At 36.2% G+C, this 20,017-nt stretch overlaps 1 protein-coding gene across 1 annotated transcript; it reads left to right on the top strand.

Annotated features, from left to right (window-relative positions):
• Positions 1-1,443: 1,443 nt before the first annotated feature.
• On the top strand, positions 1,444-19,905 carry slc5a6a (solute carrier family 5 member 6a). Its single transcript, XM_039693121.2, has 16 exons — positions 1,444-1,579; positions 6,736-7,189; positions 7,978-8,043; positions 8,365-8,416; positions 8,528-8,595; positions 10,837-10,991; positions 11,159-11,299; positions 11,524-11,653; positions 12,302-12,390; positions 12,494-12,606; positions 12,802-12,869; positions 13,013-13,099; positions 13,675-13,838; positions 13,985-14,088; positions 14,709-14,830; positions 14,913-19,905. Exons 2-16 carry the CDS (start codon positions 6,842-6,844, stop codon positions 15,072-15,074), a joined length of 1,869 nt encoding a protein of 622 aa, XP_039549055.1. The 5' UTR covers positions 1,444-1,579; positions 6,736-6,841; the 3' UTR covers positions 15,075-19,905.
• Positions 19,906-20,017: the final 112 nt, after the last annotated feature.

The raw sequence follows: 20,017 nt of genomic DNA, 5'->3' as shown, positions 1-20,017 counted from the left end.
ATGTCCAAAAAAAGAAGATATCCAGAGAGCAGCAGCTTTGTGGGGTGGAGAATGGCCAGACTGGTTCGAGCTGATGAAAAGGCAACAACACACAACTTGTCAAACCTTTCAGCAGAAGACACATGACAATCCTGTCAGATAAGAACAGGAAACTGAGGCTACAATTCACACAGGGTTACAAAAATTGGCCAATAAAAGATTGGATAAATGTTGCCTGCTCTGATGAGCCTCAAGTTTCTGTGACATTCAGATGGTGGGGTTAGAATTTGGCCCAAACAACATGAAAGTATGGGTCCATCCTGCCTTGAATTAATGGTTCAGACTGGTAGTGATGTAATGGTGTGGGGAATATTTTCTTGGCACAATTGGTACCAATTGATCATCGTTTAAATGCCACAGCCTACTTGTATTGTTAGAATTGTTGCTGATCATATCCATCTGCTTATGACCACAGTGTATTCATCTTCTGATGGCTACTTCCAGGCCAGCAGCAAAACACACCATGGCATGTCACAAAGCTCAAATCATCTCAAACTATTTTCTTCAACATGATAATGTTGACACTTATAAATTGTACTCAAATGGCCTCCACAGTCACCAGATCTCAATCCAATAGAGCACCTTTGGAATGTGGTGGAATTAGAGATTAAAATGTGCAGCCCACATTTGCAGCAACCCCAACTCTGCACTAGGTAGGTGTACCTATCAAAGTGACTGGTAAGTGTGTATACACAGACATAAGAGGCTTCTTTAACGGACAGAACACAGAAGAGAGCACATGTCAGTCACCTATCTCTTTTCATCAGTTTCAATTTCAAGGCACTGTCAAATTCAAGGCACTGATGTTTGCCTTCAGAACTACCACTGGCTCCCTACTACCTAAACTTACTAACTACTTCAGACATATGTGCCCTCCATAAGCTTACAAGTGACGTTTTTATTATTCAGAAATATATATTTTTTATAAATTCCAGCAGGTTTAAGATCATTTTGGTTAATGCAGAGAACACGATTCAAAACGTAACAGACGGGATCTGGTAATATCTGCGTTCTGTGTAGAGGAGCGTTGATGAACGCTGTTACCGGAAATTGCAGTGCAGTAACCATAGTAATAAGTAGAACGCGGAAGTAGTTGTGCAAGTTTCTCGCTTTGGAAAAAAAGCGTCCGATAAATTTTGCAATGGAAAAATGTAAATTTAATTTTATGAAATTAAAATATTAATATTGCAATAGAAATTACAATTAACAGTACATATTTTGGAGGATTTTCAAGCATATACATTCAAACATATTTCACAATGTAACACCCCCATGTAGGAAAAAAAGTATTTACGGTACATGAAAGATCTCGTCATATCTCTTCAAAAAATAAGGTCACATTTTTATTATTAATTATGGTTTTCTGGTCGTGAGTGAGGTAGTGACATGACGTTTCATCGTGACGTCAGAAGCACATGTGCTACTCAATGGAAAGCAACCTTTGCGTGATGTCAAGGAGAGTGGGGGTGGTCTGAACCGAGACTGGTTTAAACCTTTCTCCATTTATCACTCATCATTCATCGCATGAACTCTGACCAAGGTAAGATAATACATGATAGCTGAGCAGAATGAATAACAAACAAGGTCGCTAAAAACACTCTAAAAACTGCTAGCGGACATTGCGCACTGCAGCGTAGGCAGCTTCGTTTGTTAAAATTGGACATTTCTATTTGTATACGTTGCAGTGTACACTTATTATCACTGTATATAGGGACTGCGCACATTGCGTTTTTACCGTGACGAAATTGTGTCACCCTTTTACATCAGCATGCCATTTCCTTTAGTCAGAGTGGTATTTTCGATTGCATGTTAAAGGACTGTCATTCACAGCACGTTGTGGCAACCAGAAACACAGCTTTTCTTAGCTTTACGCAAAATCGGGTTAAACCTTTAACTTATGAAATCAAATATGCATACCCGTTCATTCTTAACAGTTCACGCGCGCGATCTATTCCTTCTCGAGCTCGTGGCTCTGTTGCTCGTGTTGGTTGAGAGAAACCATGGTTGAGACATTGACCGCCCGGTAACAGTGAACGATTTTCTTTTTTAACGCCATTATCTTTGATGATGCGTACATCAAATGTCGTTTAGATTATAAAATAAAGAGAAAAGTGTCGTATCCCGCCATTGAAATGCATACGGCAATGTCATGGTCTCACTGACAACACGCGCGCGACATGTCAGTGTTTCTGTTTACAGAACTGTTTTCATGAAATATTTATAATAGGTTACTTTATCTGTGAGATGATTCAAATATGATTTAAATAACTTATCAAGAATCCAGGTTGTATTTTATTTTTCAATAAAATTAGAAAACTGTTATATGCCTTTTAATATAATTTAAAAAAGTGTCTGGGACATTAGTTTGTCTTTGTCATTATGAATCAATGTGCTAGTAAAGGGCTGTCATTATGGCGAAGTGCTTGGATTTATCAGATGTCATTTGGACTGATCTTGATCTTTAAACCGATAAAGTTTAATAGTATTGGAACCAAATCAGCCACATTGCTGTCGGGTTAGCTGTTGTAAAAAATATGTACAGCCCCAATAAATATTTTGTTGCTGGAGAAATTTAAAGGTATAGTTCATCGGGACTACAATGGAAATAAGCCCTAGGGCTTAATTGTGTTATCCTGACTTTGTTTTGTTTCTTTTAATCCATGGTGCAAAGATGTATCATATTTTAAACAAAAGGGTAAATAAAATCAATCAATCAATCAGTCAATCAACCCAAAAATGAAAATACAGTCATTAAAGTGTCAGAGTAGCTATATTGTGATTTGTGTTTCTCCACTAACATTACCATGGTGCTACACAAGACAAACACAGAATGCAGGACTACAAAAAATAAATTACATACACACATTATATTAAATGGGCTAAACATAGCAGTTAAATAAGAACTAAAAATGAGCAAAAATAAGAGTTGAACATTATACGCGGACTACGCACAACTATAAAGTGCACATGTGCATACCTGAACAAACTACAATATTTACCGTACTTACCCTGGTGTTGTTCTAATGCCACATGAACTTATGTTTATCGATATAATGGCAATGAATACACAAAAAGATGCAAAAGAATGATCCCACCGGCTACTGCTGTATTGTCCAAGTGTTCTGAGGGAATATGTTAGGATTAGGTGAAAAACAAACCAAAATCTAATTTATTATTTAGTGAAACAAACAACTGTGATTAACTGCGTTTGGTTTGTTCTTTTCACTCATTATTTGTCTTTTCATTGGTTTAGAAGTTGCAGAACACGGACTGTAATTATTTGTTACAATAGCGGGGGGGGGGGGGGGGAGGGGTGGTTAGGGAGGAGGGGGGGGGGGGGGGGCTAAAAATGCAATTTCTTTTAACCAGCTGGCCATTTTAGTGGACATAGTCAGTTCCCACAGCTGTCCAGAAAATGTAGATCCCAGAAAATATAGTTTATTACATTAACTCCACTAATTTTTATAACGTTTATAACATATATTCCACTAATGTTTGGCGATCAGAAACCAATACTCTTTGTCTGATAACTGATAACTGATAAATGTCAAGAGTTTTTGTTCTATCAATAAAATAAAAAAAGCATACATGCTTAGCTATATCGGCACAGCATTGGGTTTCAGGGTTAAGGTCTTTGGGTTTTGAGGAAATGATGACAGAATTTTCCCTTTCACAGCCCATTTCTCTCAAGTTGCTAATCCTGATGGTGGCAAAACAATGACTTTTCAGTTTTCAGGCATTGTTAATCATGTTGGTTGGCCCGCTAGCATGCTGTGAGCTTGGCATTTTAAGTTGCGTGACAGCTTTTTCACTCACTTAATTTCACCAGAACTTATTTCATGTCAGAACTTGTTCTATTAAAATCACTGTCCTGTTTTATTTTCTGATATCTGATGTCAGAGTCCAAAAGTGTCTTGAGTTTGAGGTTTTTTTTAAAGGTAGTTTTTCTTAATTGTAAAGCTGTGTCTATCAGTGATATGTCTGATTATTAGCTGATCATTATTATTCGTTTTTCAATTTTAATTGGTTTAATTAGGTCCTTATTTATGTCATTTTTATTTACTTAAATGATGCATACCTTAAGGTGGCAGTTTGAGAATTCATTTCTGAGATCTGTAATATTAGAACATCAGAAATTAGAAACTGTTATGAAAATCAAAATAAAGATAAAAAATATATAAAATATGAAAAAATATATTGTTATTATTATATAAAAGGTTTCTGAATGACAGCCTCACCATGTAACTAGAGCTACAAATTGAAAGTTGGACTTAAAGCCTGATTTACTCTTTTAATATTAGAATTAGTGGAGTTAATCACACTCAATACTAAAGCCTAAATTTTCGAGGGACACATGCTGAACTAGCACAAATAATGGGACAGTTGGATTGTTAGTTGATTGGATGGTTAGAACAGCTTATGTTTACTATTTGATCATCTTGATCAGGGCTTGCTGTGTTGCACAGTGAGTTCTGATGCTGTTCATGAGTCATTAACTGTGTTTAATAAGCAGGAGCAGAGAGGCTTGATCATAGAGGCTAAAGAAAATCCGACAGACTGCACATTTATCCCACTGTTTGATCATCAAAAGCCTTGTGACCATAGGAAGGATTCAGGCTTGTCTCTTTTTTGCCCTGGATACATATCCATAACAGATTTAGATTTTATTTATTTTTTTACTAAAAAAACAATGGTTTTCCACCATGACAAGAAAGAAAGGTCGACAAATCTTGGCCTGCGTCCTTGCATTTTCTTCACTGTTCTTTAGATAAGACTTTCTTTTCTTTCAAATAAGAAATTAGGAAGATTAAATGGATGTGAAACCTTCCATCCCAGCCCAAACATCTCTTGTGTGGTGTTGTTATCGGAGATATAGAGCTTCTAGGTCAGAGTCTTATAATGCCGTATTGTGAGACTTATCTTTTTGCACACTAGCCAACGCAACAGCTTTTATCGCACTAAATGAATCTTGAATTGAGCTTTTGCTTGATAATATACTGTAAATGTCTGACTATCAAATCCAATAAAATGATAAAATAATGTTATCTTTATTATTATTATTATTATTATTTGCTCAGATTACAGAGAACTGATTGTTCAAAGTACTCAAAGTACTGATGGATGCTGTCAGAGAACCAATTCATTCACTTTGTGTGTGTGTGTGAGATTCATTCAAAAATACTGATTCATCCAGTAATGAAACATGTTCAGTATTAATGAGTGAGTCATTGAATCATCATTCATTCAAATAGATTTTTGTATTCAAACCTAAATAAATTAACATTTATTTTTTAAATAGACTGCAGCAATTCATATTTTTGTCAGAACCTCGAATAAATAACATGCTATTTTGTTTAGTTTGTCTGTTCAGAATCGTGATCTCTATTTGAAACAAGAAATCGTGATTCTCAATTTATCCAGAATTGTGCAGCTCTACCTAAAAATGAAAAATCCCATATTTGCTGTGGTCCCCTGTCTGCTGCTTACTAGAATCACATTGGTTTTTCACTGTAGGACATATTGTTCCACTAGACATGACAGGATTGCGGCTCCATTGTATGCTATATGCTACTAATTTACAGATTTTTGCACTTGTAATCAGTAAATGAGTTAGCAAACTTACACAGTTCCAAGAAAGTTTAGTATCATGTTTGACCTTTAACCATTTTATGGGATCATATGTAACTTGCCTGCTACTAAATGTGTGCTGATGAATTTAAAACAGTGGAAACGCTCAATAAAATAAAATATTTCTCCCTTCTGATCATCACTGAGGTTTACTGTTAGGTGTTGATAAGATTTTAATGTTTTTGAAAGAAGTCTCTTAATCTCACATGTCATCCGCATCATCCTCTCAGCATCACCTATCACAATTTTTTTTTTCATTCCTCATGATTCATTTCTGACTTGAATTATGGACTGAATACACTAAACCACATGCTTTTTGCATTTAGCACATGTTTGTGTGAATAAGCCTGAACCTTACACAATGTCAGATTTTGTTAGACTAGTTGTTGTAAACCGAATTGAATAGACACAGGAAGCCGTAGAGGCACGAGAGCTTATTCAATTAAAAAGAAAAAATCTCTATGTCACATGATGACTCATAATGCGCCTCACAAGACCAGTAGGTTGTGTGATTGATAAGCTGGTGTTTTTTGTTTTTTTTTTTCATTTTATTTTAAAAATGTTTTAATAAGACAATGAGTCTGGAACTTCATAGAATAGTGATAACAAGATTGCATATCATATCAGAATCAGATTAATCTTTAGCATAGATAAGGTGTCTTCTGATGCCAAATACTATAGGACTGCTAAAATCATGCTGTGTCTTAAGGCCACCTACCAGCAGGTCAGAAAACATAATGTAGAGCTTTTATCAAATGGAGGCAAGCCAACAGTGCTTCAGTGCTTTAAATCTAGTGATATTTCTGTCTTTGCAGCAGCAATTCTATTAATTCTACTGATACTGAAAAATAAATTGGCAGCTGTAGTAACAGTGTATTTCTCCAATCAATCAAACGACTGCAAGCTTGCATTGATTTTTGAGAGCAACAAAATAGTGATTTAAAATGTTGTGTGTGTATTGAGCCATTTTGTGTAATGCATTAGTGTAAATGTTTCTTTTTGCCTACAAAGTATAATTTGAATATTCTGTTTGCATTTTGACCTAAACGGTCTTTTAATTTTTTACAGCACGTCCCCTGCAATCCTTCACGATGACCCAATGTGTAACTATCCACTGACCCTTCACTGATCATCCAGGAGCCACATCACTGTGTGTGCTCCACCTCACGGCATCATGGGGGACGTAGTTCAAATGCACTTCAGCACGGTGGATTACGTGATTTTCGTCTTGCTGCTAGTGGCCTCCGCTGGAATCGGCCTTTACTACGCCTTGTCAGGGGGTCGCCAGAGTACCACACAGGAGTTTCTGCTGGCCGACCGCAGCATGCGCTGCCTTCCGGTGTCTCTTTCACTACTGGCCACTTTTCAGTCAGCGGTGGCCATCCTGGGCGCCCCATCGGAGATTTACACACATGGCACGCAGTACTGGTTCCTGGGCTGCTCCTACTTCCTGGGCCTGCTCATCCCTGCACACATTTTCATTCCGGTTTTCTATCGGCTCCGCCTCAGCAGCGCCTATGAGGTAACACTATAGAAATTCACTTTATTAGATTGTTTGAAAGACTGGAGTCAGTCACAGATTGGGAATCAAAGTTGGTTCTTTTTTTAATGAATCAATGAATCCGGTTCAGAAATCAGTCAGCGAATGATTCATTAGTGATGTAGTCTTTTTTAAAGGGGACCTATTATGCCCCTTTTCACAAGATGTAAAACGAATATTTGATGTCCCCAGAGTGTGTATGTGAAGTCTTAGCTCAAAAGCTCAAAAAGCATTTTAAAATTGCCAAATTTGGGCTTGTGCAAAAACGCACTGTTTTAGCGTGTTTCTCTTTAAATGCTAATGAGCTACTGCTCCCGCCCCACTTTAAGTATACTGTTTTATGACAGTAAATTAGGTGTACACTACCTTTCCAAAGTTTGGGGTCGGCAAGATTTTTTAATGTTTCTAAAAAAGTCTCTCACCAAGAATGCATCTATTTGATAAAAATACAGTAAAAAATTGCAATTTAAGTGTATAATTGCAATTTAATTATATGTTCTATTTTATTATAAAATGTAAAAATGTCATTTATTCCTGTGAATTTCCAGCAGACATTGCTCCAATCTTTAGTGTTACATGATTCTTCAGAAATCATTCTAATGTGCTGATTTAGTGCTAAAGGAACATTTCTTCTTATTATCATTGTTGATTGAACATAATTTGTTCAGTTCTACGTTACAATTTTGTAAATTGCTGTTATCAAACTGAACGTAGAACTGCTCTATTGTGTTTCTATCTATATTAAATTGCATTCGTTTTCCTCTTCATAGTATCTGGAGCTTCGTTTTTGTAAAAGTGTTCGGATATGTGGCACTGCGACCTTCATCTTTCAGATGGTGAGTCATGAGCAGCACCTGAAGGAGTAATAATCTAATAATCTAAAGTAATATTGTCTTTTACTCCAGTTTTGCTAGGCACAAAGACTCCCTGTTGTCAATATAAAAACTTGAACTTACACCTACAGATCTACTCTGACACCCCCCATTGATATAGACAATATTTTACTCACCGTTATGGATCTAAAGTGTAATGATTCTCAAAACTATCAGTTACTAGATGTGTAAATTCAGAGAAAAAAGTTATAATGTCCCAAAGCAGTCTAATGTGTCTGTAGAAAAGCATCCGTTACATCTGTCTATTTATGTATTTTTCCACAGGTTATCTATATGGGAGTCGTTCTGTATGCTCCCGCACTTGCACTAAATGCAGGTAAATGAGATTATTTATGCATTACTAGAAATCCATGTTGCTGTATATCAGATCAGATTTCATGTTTTGTTTCTCTGGTAAATGTTTCTTTGAATTTGTTTGTGATCGCAGTAACAGGTTTTGACCTTTGGGGGGCAGTGCTAGCCATGGGATTGGTGAGCACGCTTTATACTGCATTGGTAAGTTGGAGAGGCAATTACTCAGAAGTGACATTGATAATGTTAAAGGGACTCTGTGTAGGAAATACCCCCATCTAGTGGTTAAATAGTATTTTGCATTCAAACGAATTTTGCTCTCCAGCGCCTCGCATTTTCAAGTGCGTATTGCATCTACGGTTGCCGTTATGTACCAAAAATGCTATGACAGGATGTCTTGTAGTATCACTTCATCGAGTTTTTCTCCGGGTGAACAGGTTTGTAACTTAAAAAAAAAACAGCAACTTATGTGTTAACTTATGTGTATAATTTATGTGTCTAACTGTATAAATTAATTTTAATTCTCTGTACAATCTTATCCACATAGCAAAATCACAATTTTAGCTAATTGATCATTTATATATAAAAAGAAAGCTATAGAAAATCTTACAGAGAGCAATATTTTCTTACAATCATTATCTCTATATTCTTACTGAATTTATAGGTTATAAAGAATTAACTTACAAACCTTGTTTTTAGCACCTTCCTTCACAATAGCTGCGAGTAAAGTAGTCAATAGCTGCTATTCATCAAAGACCTTGTTTAACTTTTTTACCTATAAATGTTATACTGTCTATATAATAAAGTACACAAGCAAGCAATGACAAAAAAATTAAGTCAGACTTTAACATTGACTAACCTGTCGAGGAGAAAGCAGGCAACTTCAGCGTCTCTTCTGAAATCTTTCTGCTGCATTAGCTATTTCCACGGTTGAAAACGCTATCCCGATATTTAAGGCCATATTGCACACTGAGTACGAAATTTTCGTATGCGTATTTTCCTGTACGTCAGCCTAAAAATTCGTCACACATAGAAACCTTGCACACTGAGTCCGTTGCGTATTTATTAAACCTTTGCGGGAAAAAACGCAAAAATACCAAATGGATTCGTCAAGCAGTGAGGATGATTTTTGCCCTCTCTCATATTGAAAAGAGAAGAAATAGAAAATATCCATCCAATCCTGAAATTGCGCCGAGAGGAATTATCCTGAGCGATTCAAAATTTACCTCAGAATGTCAGCGGGACAGTTTGATGCTTTGCTAGCGATTCTGGAGCCACATATTAAAAACAAGACCACCAATTTCCGTGAACCAATCGATTCTGAACGGAGACTGGCAGTGTGTCTGGTATGGACCAGGTATGGACACACACAAACACACACACACACCCGCGCGCGGCCCTGTGGAAGCGCTGGGCAGACAGAACAGCTAGGCTGTTATTGTGTATTGTGTATATTGTGCCCAAATAATACATTAGTTATCGAATAGGCTGCTCAATCACACCTTATTCGATCCTAAATTTCAATCTGATTGAAAGGGGAGGTTTATTAATTTCATAATCCAATAGCTATAGAGAAGAGAACATAAACACTTGATCGAATTGAAAACCGAAACTGAAAGCACGGCGCATAATGTTCAATGATTTGAGGACGAGCTCCCCCGGCCCTGAATTGTCAAAAGACCTCTCAAAATGCTGGCTCTGGGTGCGAAAAACGCAGAAAATCGAACCATATCCGATTAATTTTATGACGGAAAAATTAATGGCCTTGTTTTTTTGCAATCTCCGGTCACGTTTCCTTTTTCGTTCAAGTCTGGCCTTTTTTTGCGAGGAGGATGCATTCTCCTGTGACTCGGCATATGGTCCGCAACAAATAATAGAGCAAAAGAGCAATCAGCAATCATAGGAGTGCAATGCAGCCGTTTAAACTTGCAGGGAATGCGCCTCTCAATGTGACGTGACGATGGCTCTGAGTCTGAACGAAAACGCGTTGTGGAAACGCGTTTGGCTGGTGGTACTTTTTGACCCTCTCTGCTATTATAGTTTTCAAGATGGCGGAACGGACATGGAAGCCTCCGTGAACCTACCCGTCCCATGTACATAAAGATAATAAATTCTTCATTTACGAGGATAAGTCAGATAATTTGCAGAGGTATTTGTACACCATTGAGGACATATTTATGAATAAAAATATTGATTTCAGATAATAAAATACCTAAAAATCTACACAGAGTCCCTTTAAAACGCTACTATTCTAAACCTACCCATCACAGAAAATATTCGCCATTTCTACATTTAAAAAAAAAAAATATCACTTGTTTTTCTCTGGACTGGAGTAATGAAGCTGAAAATTCAGCTTTGCTATCACAGGAATAATTTTTACATTTGCAATACCTTTGAATGGTAGTCTACATCCTAACTCACCTGTTCCGCTCTTGTCTGTGCCAGGGGGGTCTGAAAGCAGTGATCTGGACAGACGTGTTCCAGACAATCGTGATGTTTGCGGGGCAGCTGGCAGTGATCGTGGTGGGCACCCACCAGGCAGGTGGCATCGCCGAAGTATGGAGGAAAGCACAAAACGGCAGCCGTATCTCAGGCCTTGAGTGAGTTTTGCATTTTTCTATAATTTTATGAGTTGACTTCAAGGAACGGTTTACCCAAAAACTAGTTTTGTCATTATTAACTCAGCCTAATTTCATTCATTTTGGGCGAACTGTACCAGAATTGTAATGGAAGCCTGCATTCATTGTTTTGTGGTCCCCTGTGGCAGCCTAAACCCTGACCCGTTAGAAAGGCACACGTTTTGGACTCTAGGAGTGGGGGGCGTTTTCCTCATGCTGGCCCTGTATGGAGTGAATCAGGCGCAGGTCCAGAGATATCTCAGCTCCCGCTCAGAGAAAGAGGCCATCATGTAAGAAAACATCACACTCTGGTCAAGTCAATAGAACTTGAAACTGTAAACTTGTTTTGTGTACCATTTGCACATTTGTTATATTAAATTACTGCAACAAAACTCTATGATTTCAGAGCACCACAGTGGCATGCTTTATTATTATTGTATTTTGGTGGTTAATGTTTGTTTTCATAAAGTGGCCAGTACATTCTGAAAGGCTTTTGGGGTGTCTTGTTCTCCAGGTCCTGCTATGCGGTGTTTCCATGCCAACAGGTTGTGCTCACATTGGGCTGTCTAATGGGTCTTGTTATGTACGCTCGATATGGGGAGGAGAGCCCCCTGGATAAGGGCTACGTCAAAACCAATGACCAGGTCTTAAAATAATAACTATATTTTTTAGTTTAAATCTTATTGTTTTTGTTGTTGTTTTCCTCTGAAGTGTTATACCATTTACCATTCCCTTGTGTGTGTGAGAGTTTATAATTTTATTCAAAATTTTATAAAATTTCCCCTTTTATTCAGCACACTGTTGTTGAATTTACACTATCGTACAAGTTTGGAGTCAGTAAGATTTGACTCTTTTGACTTTTTTTTAATTTTTTTAAAAAAGAAGTCTCTTATGCTCACCAAGGCTGCATTTATTTGATCACAAATACAGTAATATTATTCAATTTTATTGCTATGTAAAATAACTGTTTTCTAGTTTAATATATTTTAAAAACGCAATTTATTCCTGTGATGGCAAAACTGAATTTTCAGCATCATTACCGCAGTCTTCATTTATTTAAAAAAAATAATAAAAAAATTCAGGATTCTTATTTGAAACTGCTATTTTTTGTAACATTATAAATGTCTTTACTGTTACTTTTAATCAATCTAATGCATTATTGCTGAATAAAAGTATTAACTCCTTATAAATAAATCTTACTGAGTTCAAACTTTTGATTAGTAATGTATGTTAATTTGATCAATGGGATCAAGAGAAAGTCACTCTCCACCTCTCTCTCTCTCTCTCTGTAGATGGTACTGTACTTTGTAATGGATGTGTTGAGAGATCTTCCCGGTTTACCAGGACTATTTGTTGCCTGCCTGTTTAGTGGAGCTCTCAGGTATCAACCAGAGTTTGTGATAATTTGTCTTCCGTAATCTTAATGTCATTTTATATATATTTTTAAACATTCTTCTTTAAATGGTGTTTGCTTTATCTTATAGCACAATCTCATCTGCCTTCAACTCTCTGGCAACAGTTACCATGGAGGACTTGATCAAACCACATGTCCCTGCCATGACGGAGGCTCGTGCCACCCTGTTATCAAAAATGTTGGGTAAGTGAATTTTCAATAACTGTCTGGCAGATATTTTTTGATTTTTCTATGAGTGGTCCATCTCCTCCCCTTATGTTCCTGGTTATAGTACAGTGATATTAAAAAAATATATATTGTCCATACTTAACTGAAAGCCCATCCTGGGATCACAGTGTTTTTTTTTTTTTGTGTGTGTGTCATTATATTCTCCCACAGCGATTGGCTATGGGCTTGTGTGTCTAGCTATGGCATACCTCGCATCCCTAATGGGCTCTGTGCTGCAGGTGAGGTCCATGATTATCATAACATGATATAATAATAAGATAAACACAAGTAAATTTAAGGTGTCATTTAATTAAATGTAATCGTACAGTTAACACTCTTTCTGTCTATCTCTGTGTTTTTTCCCTTCTGTTAAATCCTTAAGGCGGCACTCAGTATATTTGGGATGGTAGGAGGACCTCTTCTTGGCCTTTTCTGTCTTGGGATGTTTTTTCCTTGGGCCAATTCCACTGTAAGTCATAAAGCTGTTCAAAAGTTTGGGTCGATAAGTTTTAAAAAATGTGAAAGACGTTTCTTATACTCAAGGCTGCATTTATTTGATTAAAAATACAGCAAAACAGTAATATTGTGAAATATTATTATGTAATTTAAATAAACTGTTTACTGTGGTAATATATGTTAAAATAATTCATTAATTCATGTGATGGCAATGGTGAATTTTCAGCAACTACTCCAGTCTTCAGTGTCACATGATCCTCCAGAAATCATTTTAAATTATGATTTAGTGTTTAGTGTTCATTTGTTCATTTGATTTAAAAAACAAACAAACATTTTTATGATTATTTAATGTATAGATAGTTCAAAAGAACAGCGTTTATTGAAACAGAAAACTTTTGTAACATTATAACAGTATCACTGTGGATCAATATAATGCATCTTTGCTGACAGTAATTTATGTTAAAAATAAATCTTACTGACCCAAAACAGCTTTGTAAATCTTTTTTACTAAGTATCCTGTCACTAATGCACTGAAATTGAGTATATTTAATGGTATGATTTCATTTGATGGACTGAGTGTGTTTTCAGGGTGCTCTGGTTGGACTGGCATCAGGGCTGGTCATGGCTTTCTGGATCGGAATCGGCAGTTTTGTTTCACGTATGTCTCCACCTGGGATAAATGCCACCATCATGCCTGATGTAGGAAACATGACAACAGCTGTCATGACGACGCTCATCACAACTAAACCCAGGTGTGTATTTATAAGAAATGGCGCTTCATGGCGACTAAATGGCATTGTGCAGCTGGTCCCTGATTACAATTCATAAAGCCTTTTCAAAATGATAGCTATATTACAGACTTAACCGGCCTATTTATTGTGTCTTTTTGTCTTTTCAGGCCCTCTGGAGTTCAGGCTCTGTACTCTTTATCATACATGTGGTACAGTGCTCATAATTCTACCACGGTTGTGGTGGTGGGACTACTGGTCAGCTTTCTCACTGGTAAAGTGTGTTTCTAAACACTTCAACATAGGGACAACTTAAATTGTTACTCTTAAATGATATAAATGTTGGGTAGATACACTGCTAATTTGCTTTAGTACAATGACATATTAAAGCAAATTATTTATTTTTGGAAACATGTTGTTTTAATAATATAAAATGTCCTGTTTCAACACATAAAAAAAGGAAAAATTACCACATAAAAATATATAGATGCCTTTAAATTTTAGTAAAGGGGTCCCTCACAATGGCATCATCATACAAAGGGGTCCTTAATGTTTGAAAACCCCTGGTCTACAATGACATTTTTAGCAGTTGTATATTGGTATTATTTATATAATATTTTAGTGTTTATTAAAATGTTTAATTAGCTTTTATTTTTATATTTTCAGTTTTTATTGTAGTTTGAGTAATTGTAAATGCTTTTGTCATTTTTATTAGTTTTTATTGAGGTTATACTGTATATATATATATATATATATTTCATTTATTATTTTTTATTAGCTTTATTTCAGTTACTGAACGCAATCTTTAATAGTTTAGTTTTAGTTAACAATAACAACACAGTTTATTATGCTGCAAAAAATAAATAAACCATATTGTGGTCTGTGTCCACTCAGGGCCATGGAAGGAGAAGGACTTAAACCCAGGTACTATTTACCCTGTTCTTGGCACTTTGCTGTTCTTTCTGCCAGAACGGTACAGGGAGAAACTCTGCTGTGTAACCCCACTGGAAGACAAGGTAACTCATCACTTTCAAAGTTGACATCACTTTCAAAATCCAGTTTCATTTACAACATTCCTACTTTCATTATGGGGTACAGCCCAAAGGTCTGGACCTCCAGCCTTACCTGATTGCCCAGATAAAGAGCAACGGTGTTGCCTGCACTAGTGAAGAAGACAAGATCAGGGAAGAGGAGGGAGAACAGATAACCGCCCAGCCAACTTGTAACCTGGCCCATATGGTGCAGGAAACAGCCTTGTGAAATCTCCTACACTATGACAGACCTAAAGCACACTTAGTTTCCCACAGGCTCAAGGGGAAAAACATCTGTTAGAATGTCAACAGATGCCAGCGATGGAGGTGAGAGGTTGTCTTGTTTATATGTGATACTTTATGATGTCAGTGGTCTGTCATAAAAATCGTATTGTGTTTGAGATCCTGTTGAACAAATTGAGACGTGTTGAGCTGATGTGATCACCTAAATCTTTTAGTTTACATGTCCTAAATTTAATCTTAAGATTACTCGTTTGAAAATTGCTGGGTCGTGATATACGCGTCGCACACGCACAAATCAAAGAGACCATGCTGAACGGCGGGTTTAAGATGGAGGGTTTATTACAAGAAAGACCACAGTTTGCACAAATCTTTAGTCGTTTAATGTCACTGCCATTCAAGTTTCGGGGTTTCTCTCTCCCAAAGATTTTGTTTCATCCAAAGTTCACTACCATTAGCCTTTCCATTCTGTTTGCCTTTGAAAGCACTACAGATGAGTTCACTAAACCGAGTTAAGTTTACAGCAAATGAAGTATGGCTGGTATCGAAAAATGTAAATGTAGTGAACTTTCAACGTGTCATCAACAGTGAAGATGTGCCATATTGTGATCAAACCAATGAATCTAATGCATGTTTAATCTGTAGTTACCTCTTTGAAGCCCATTGTTTGTGACAAGTGCCTCCTCATATGAATGTATGATGTAGTTTTGTGACTGGATTGCTTCTTTAGTTTGTCGTTTCGTAGTCTAAGCCAAATGGAGAATGGCCCTGACCATGATAAGATGTTTTTTAAGCATCTGGATGCCCCTCTATTTTATTCCCATGATGCTTTGCATTGTGAGAGCCTGGATAACTATACTTTAACATCTCAAAAAATATATAATTATGTTTGCCTAGATTGCATATTATTTTAAAATAGATTAAACCATCTTGATTCTGACCCTGATAAGATGGTTTTTAAGCATCTGGATGCCCCTCTATTTAATTCCCATAATGCTTTTCATTGTTAGAGCATGGCTAACTTTAGTTTAACATCTTAAAAAAATCTATATATTGCATATTATTTTGGTATAGATGATTATTTAGGAAACGGTCATGTTTAGAAATGTTCTTTAAAGGAACGCATCGACTTTTTGGGACTTTAGCTTATTCACCGTATCCCTCAGAGTTAGATAAGTCCATACATACCATTTTTATCTCTATGCGTTCTGTAACTCTGTCAGACACACACACCGCTAGCCTAGCTTAGCACAAAGACTGGAAGTAAATGGCTACAGCTAGCATACTGCTCCCAATAAGTGACAAAATAACTCCAACATTTTCCTATTTATGTGTTGTGATTTGTATAGTCACAGTGTGTAAAAATAACAAGGTCACATGAAACACAGCCATCTTTTAACCGTATACATACTGGGAACTATATTCTCAGAAGGCGAAGCACTTCTACTTGGGCGGAGTGATTTGCGCTGTGCTAATCACTCCATCCAAGTAGCAGTGCTTTGCTTTCTAAGAATTTAGTTCCCAGTATGTATACGGTAGACTTATCTAACTCTGAGTCTGGGGGATACGTTACATAAGCTAAAGTCTCAAAAAGTCGCTGTGTTCCTTTAAAGTTACAATAGCCTATGATTCACGTATTTGATCTTAGATTTAGTAGTAAAGATGCTTGTTATAGTATCAAGAGTACTATGATGAAGACTAACTTCATAGAATTGAAACCTCAGTGCTGGTTACTGACCATAATTAGCAGTATTAGCATATGAATTGATATGGTTGCACTTGGGTACTTGTAATTTGATTCGTTTTTGATGTTATAGTGGCATTTTCTGTGCTTTGCTGTCTAATCCAAATTCAAACCTCAGTCTAAGCCATACCATTTGTAGTTGCTATAGGCTTCCTAGGTCCTTGTATTGTGCCTATACTGGAACGAGAACTTTCTCTCAACTGTCACAATCTCACAAACAGATATTCTATTATAGTCTATTATATTTTCAGGTTATGTGCGCTCTGGCTGGGCCAACAGTTTGTGGAAGTCTTGCAGTTTTTGTTTGTTTGTTTATTGTTGGTGTCTCATCTTGGTCTGGTGACAGTTTTCATCCTATGTGGAATCATGATCGTTTCATGATGACTTTAAAATGAATTTCTTAAGCAAACATGCTGTTACACCACGCCTTGCTGTTGTTTCAACAACCTGCTTTTTTAAAATAGCATGCGATGATTAACAAAAAACAGAACATTTTTTTTAAAGGGTCTCGAGAACAGTGTTGGGGAGATTTATTTTTAAATGCATTACAGTATTGCGTTACTCCCTAAAAAAGTAACTAATTGTGTTGCTTTTTATTGAAAGTAACACATTACGTTACTTTTTCTTACCTAGGCTGGGCTTGTTTGTTTTTACTTACAAAAAGTTCCATTTTTGTTACGGTTTCGTTTAGAGCCAGACCGAGATATCGGTCGGCCGATATTAGGCATTTTCCAAAATATCGGTAGCGGCAGCTATAATGGCAGATAAATGAATATTTAAAAAATAAAATAAAAACGGACGAAACACGCTTTAATCATCTCTCCTTGGCCTGTTATATTGAAAATGTATGTTTTAAAATTTGCAGTATGATGTTATCTATTGTTAAATTATGGCTCATCATAGACTAGCTAACCACAAAGCTAGCTAATGCCACTATCATCAGTGGAAGACCGCTAACGTTAACATTCATGAGCTTGGAAACAACAATGAACTTTTTCTGCCTAAATAAAGTAATGATTACTGTGTATTTTTAACTAGCACATCCCTAGTTACAGTCAAGTTATACTTGCGAGGAGTGAACATTTAGACATAGAGAAAAAGTATCAAACGTATCTTGTGCAGAAAAGTTAGCTTTTCTTTTACACGTGTGTGAAATCCAACAATACTTAATAAAAAAAAATATCGGCCGATATATCGGAATATCGGATTTTAAAACCCAAAAATATTTGTATCGGTATCGGCCTTCAAAATCCTTTATCGGTCGGGCTCTAGTTTCGTTTTTAGTTTATTAGTGTGGTTGAATTGGATCATCAAAGGTCAGAAGCATAGACTTTTGGTTATTAAAGAGAGATTAAATACTTAAAGTATATTTGTATTATTCAAGATATTTAATTATTGCAGGTTAGCCAAGTATTCTGGGTTAGCAATTCAGTTATTAATTTGAGAAATTTGTTTTTGTGCAGTTGAGATGAGTAAATGGCTGCTCATTACTTGAAAAGTAATCTAATTATGTAACTCAAATTATTTTTAATCACATTTTAACTCAAACACTGCTCGAGATCCTGCGTTCTCTCCATTTCGTAGCGCTGTCTCGGATGTCTCTTTTTCTGCACTGCTTCTTGCTCGTCCTGTATTCATTTCTATTCCGTTATGATCCATCTTTCTGTGTTTGACAGTTACTTTGTGCCAAGCCTTTTCTTCATATTGTTCGATGAACGGCATATTTTTAATGACGCTATTTCAAGTTATACAATTTCTAACTTTTTAAACACATCCTTACATTCCATTGCAGTCTTTTGTTTTCGAATGGAAGTACGCGTCCTGTGTGAATTAACGGCCCCAAGAGTTAGTTGAGTGATGATGACCACTCTACATTTCATAAGATCTTCACTCCTTAAGAAATGTATTGACAGCAATGAGTTACGACACATTTAGTTTTCTGCTATGGAGCCGATGTGTGTTCAGTGTTCAGTTATTCTTGACACTATATTTAATCCATCCAGTTCAAGCTTTTAGATTGATAATGATATTTATTTCAGGTATGAAAATAAAGAAATTTGTTTGGGATTTAGAAACTTGAGCATTCCACTCACATGGTCCGATAGAGAGTATCCCTTTAATGTAAAATGTAAACATTGATTTCTCATGTTCTCCTATTACATTCATTGTGTAAAAGACATTGTTCTTAACATTACTAGTGTCATAATGTAGTACGTGTAAGACTGGATCAATTCATCGTCATACCTGAAATTACTTGAATTATGTGTGTAAATTGCTTTAAAACACCTGAACTTTTAAAAGTATTGAGCACTTGATTTTACAGACTGAATATTGTATCTAAATTGTTCCACTGATGATTTTTTCTCTCTCCCAAGAGTGTCTTAATTCAGAATGCGATGAAATAAGGATTAAATCACCACAGACACATTTTAAATCTACATACAACAGGACTAATTGTTAAGGCACAGGCAGGGACTGAACTATTATAAGCTATGCTGTCCTACAATCTAAAACTGTGTAACCCTAAGAGAATCAACCTTGGGGGGCCTATGTGGATAAATGACTCTGAGCTCTACTGTGAGAATAGTTTTTTATGACATTTTAATATACATTTTATATGGGAAGCACAACACTCGTTAGTACAAAATAAATATTTAAATACGTAATATTTATGTTTGTATAAATATTATGAGAATATTTATTTTTATGGAAGTTTTCCTATTTTATTTTCCCAAATATGCATTCCAAAAAACCATAAGCAATGGAGTCTGACCAGCTTGATTGCTTTGGGCGTGCCTTCACTTAAGTGTCTCTTGATTTGATTGGTCGTGAAAGTTCCCGCAGAGAACTTTCCTTTATGTGAAAAAGAGACAGTTGCATTGGCCTGCAGAGCGTCTATAGCGATGATTGTTTTATTTAAATAGATGAATGCAGAATAAAGGATCCGATAGCCACTCTAGTGGGCATTACTTTGAACCATGAACACTCTTTTTTTTTTCCTCTTGATGAATTGTTTGTAATAAGAATGTGATATAAAATTTGTCTTGATAAAAATAAAAATGTCTTCCTGACTGTCTTCTGTGATTTCTGTCATTGCCACATATCTCTAGGATTCAGTAACTGTGCTTCAATAAAGGATAGGCTAAAGTAAAATTTCATATCATAATTATATTGGTCTTGTGATCCCA

This window comes from Pimephales promelas, chromosome 13 (genome assembly GCF_988280905.1).
Source record: "Pimephales promelas chromosome 13, fPimPro1.hap1.1, whole genome shotgun sequence".
In the NCBI taxonomy this organism is placed as follows: Eukaryota; Metazoa; Chordata; class Actinopteri; order Cypriniformes; family Leuciscidae; genus Pimephales; species Pimephales promelas.
Note: the sequence above shows the minus strand (reverse complement) of the source record. Positions and strands in the feature narration are given on the sequence as shown.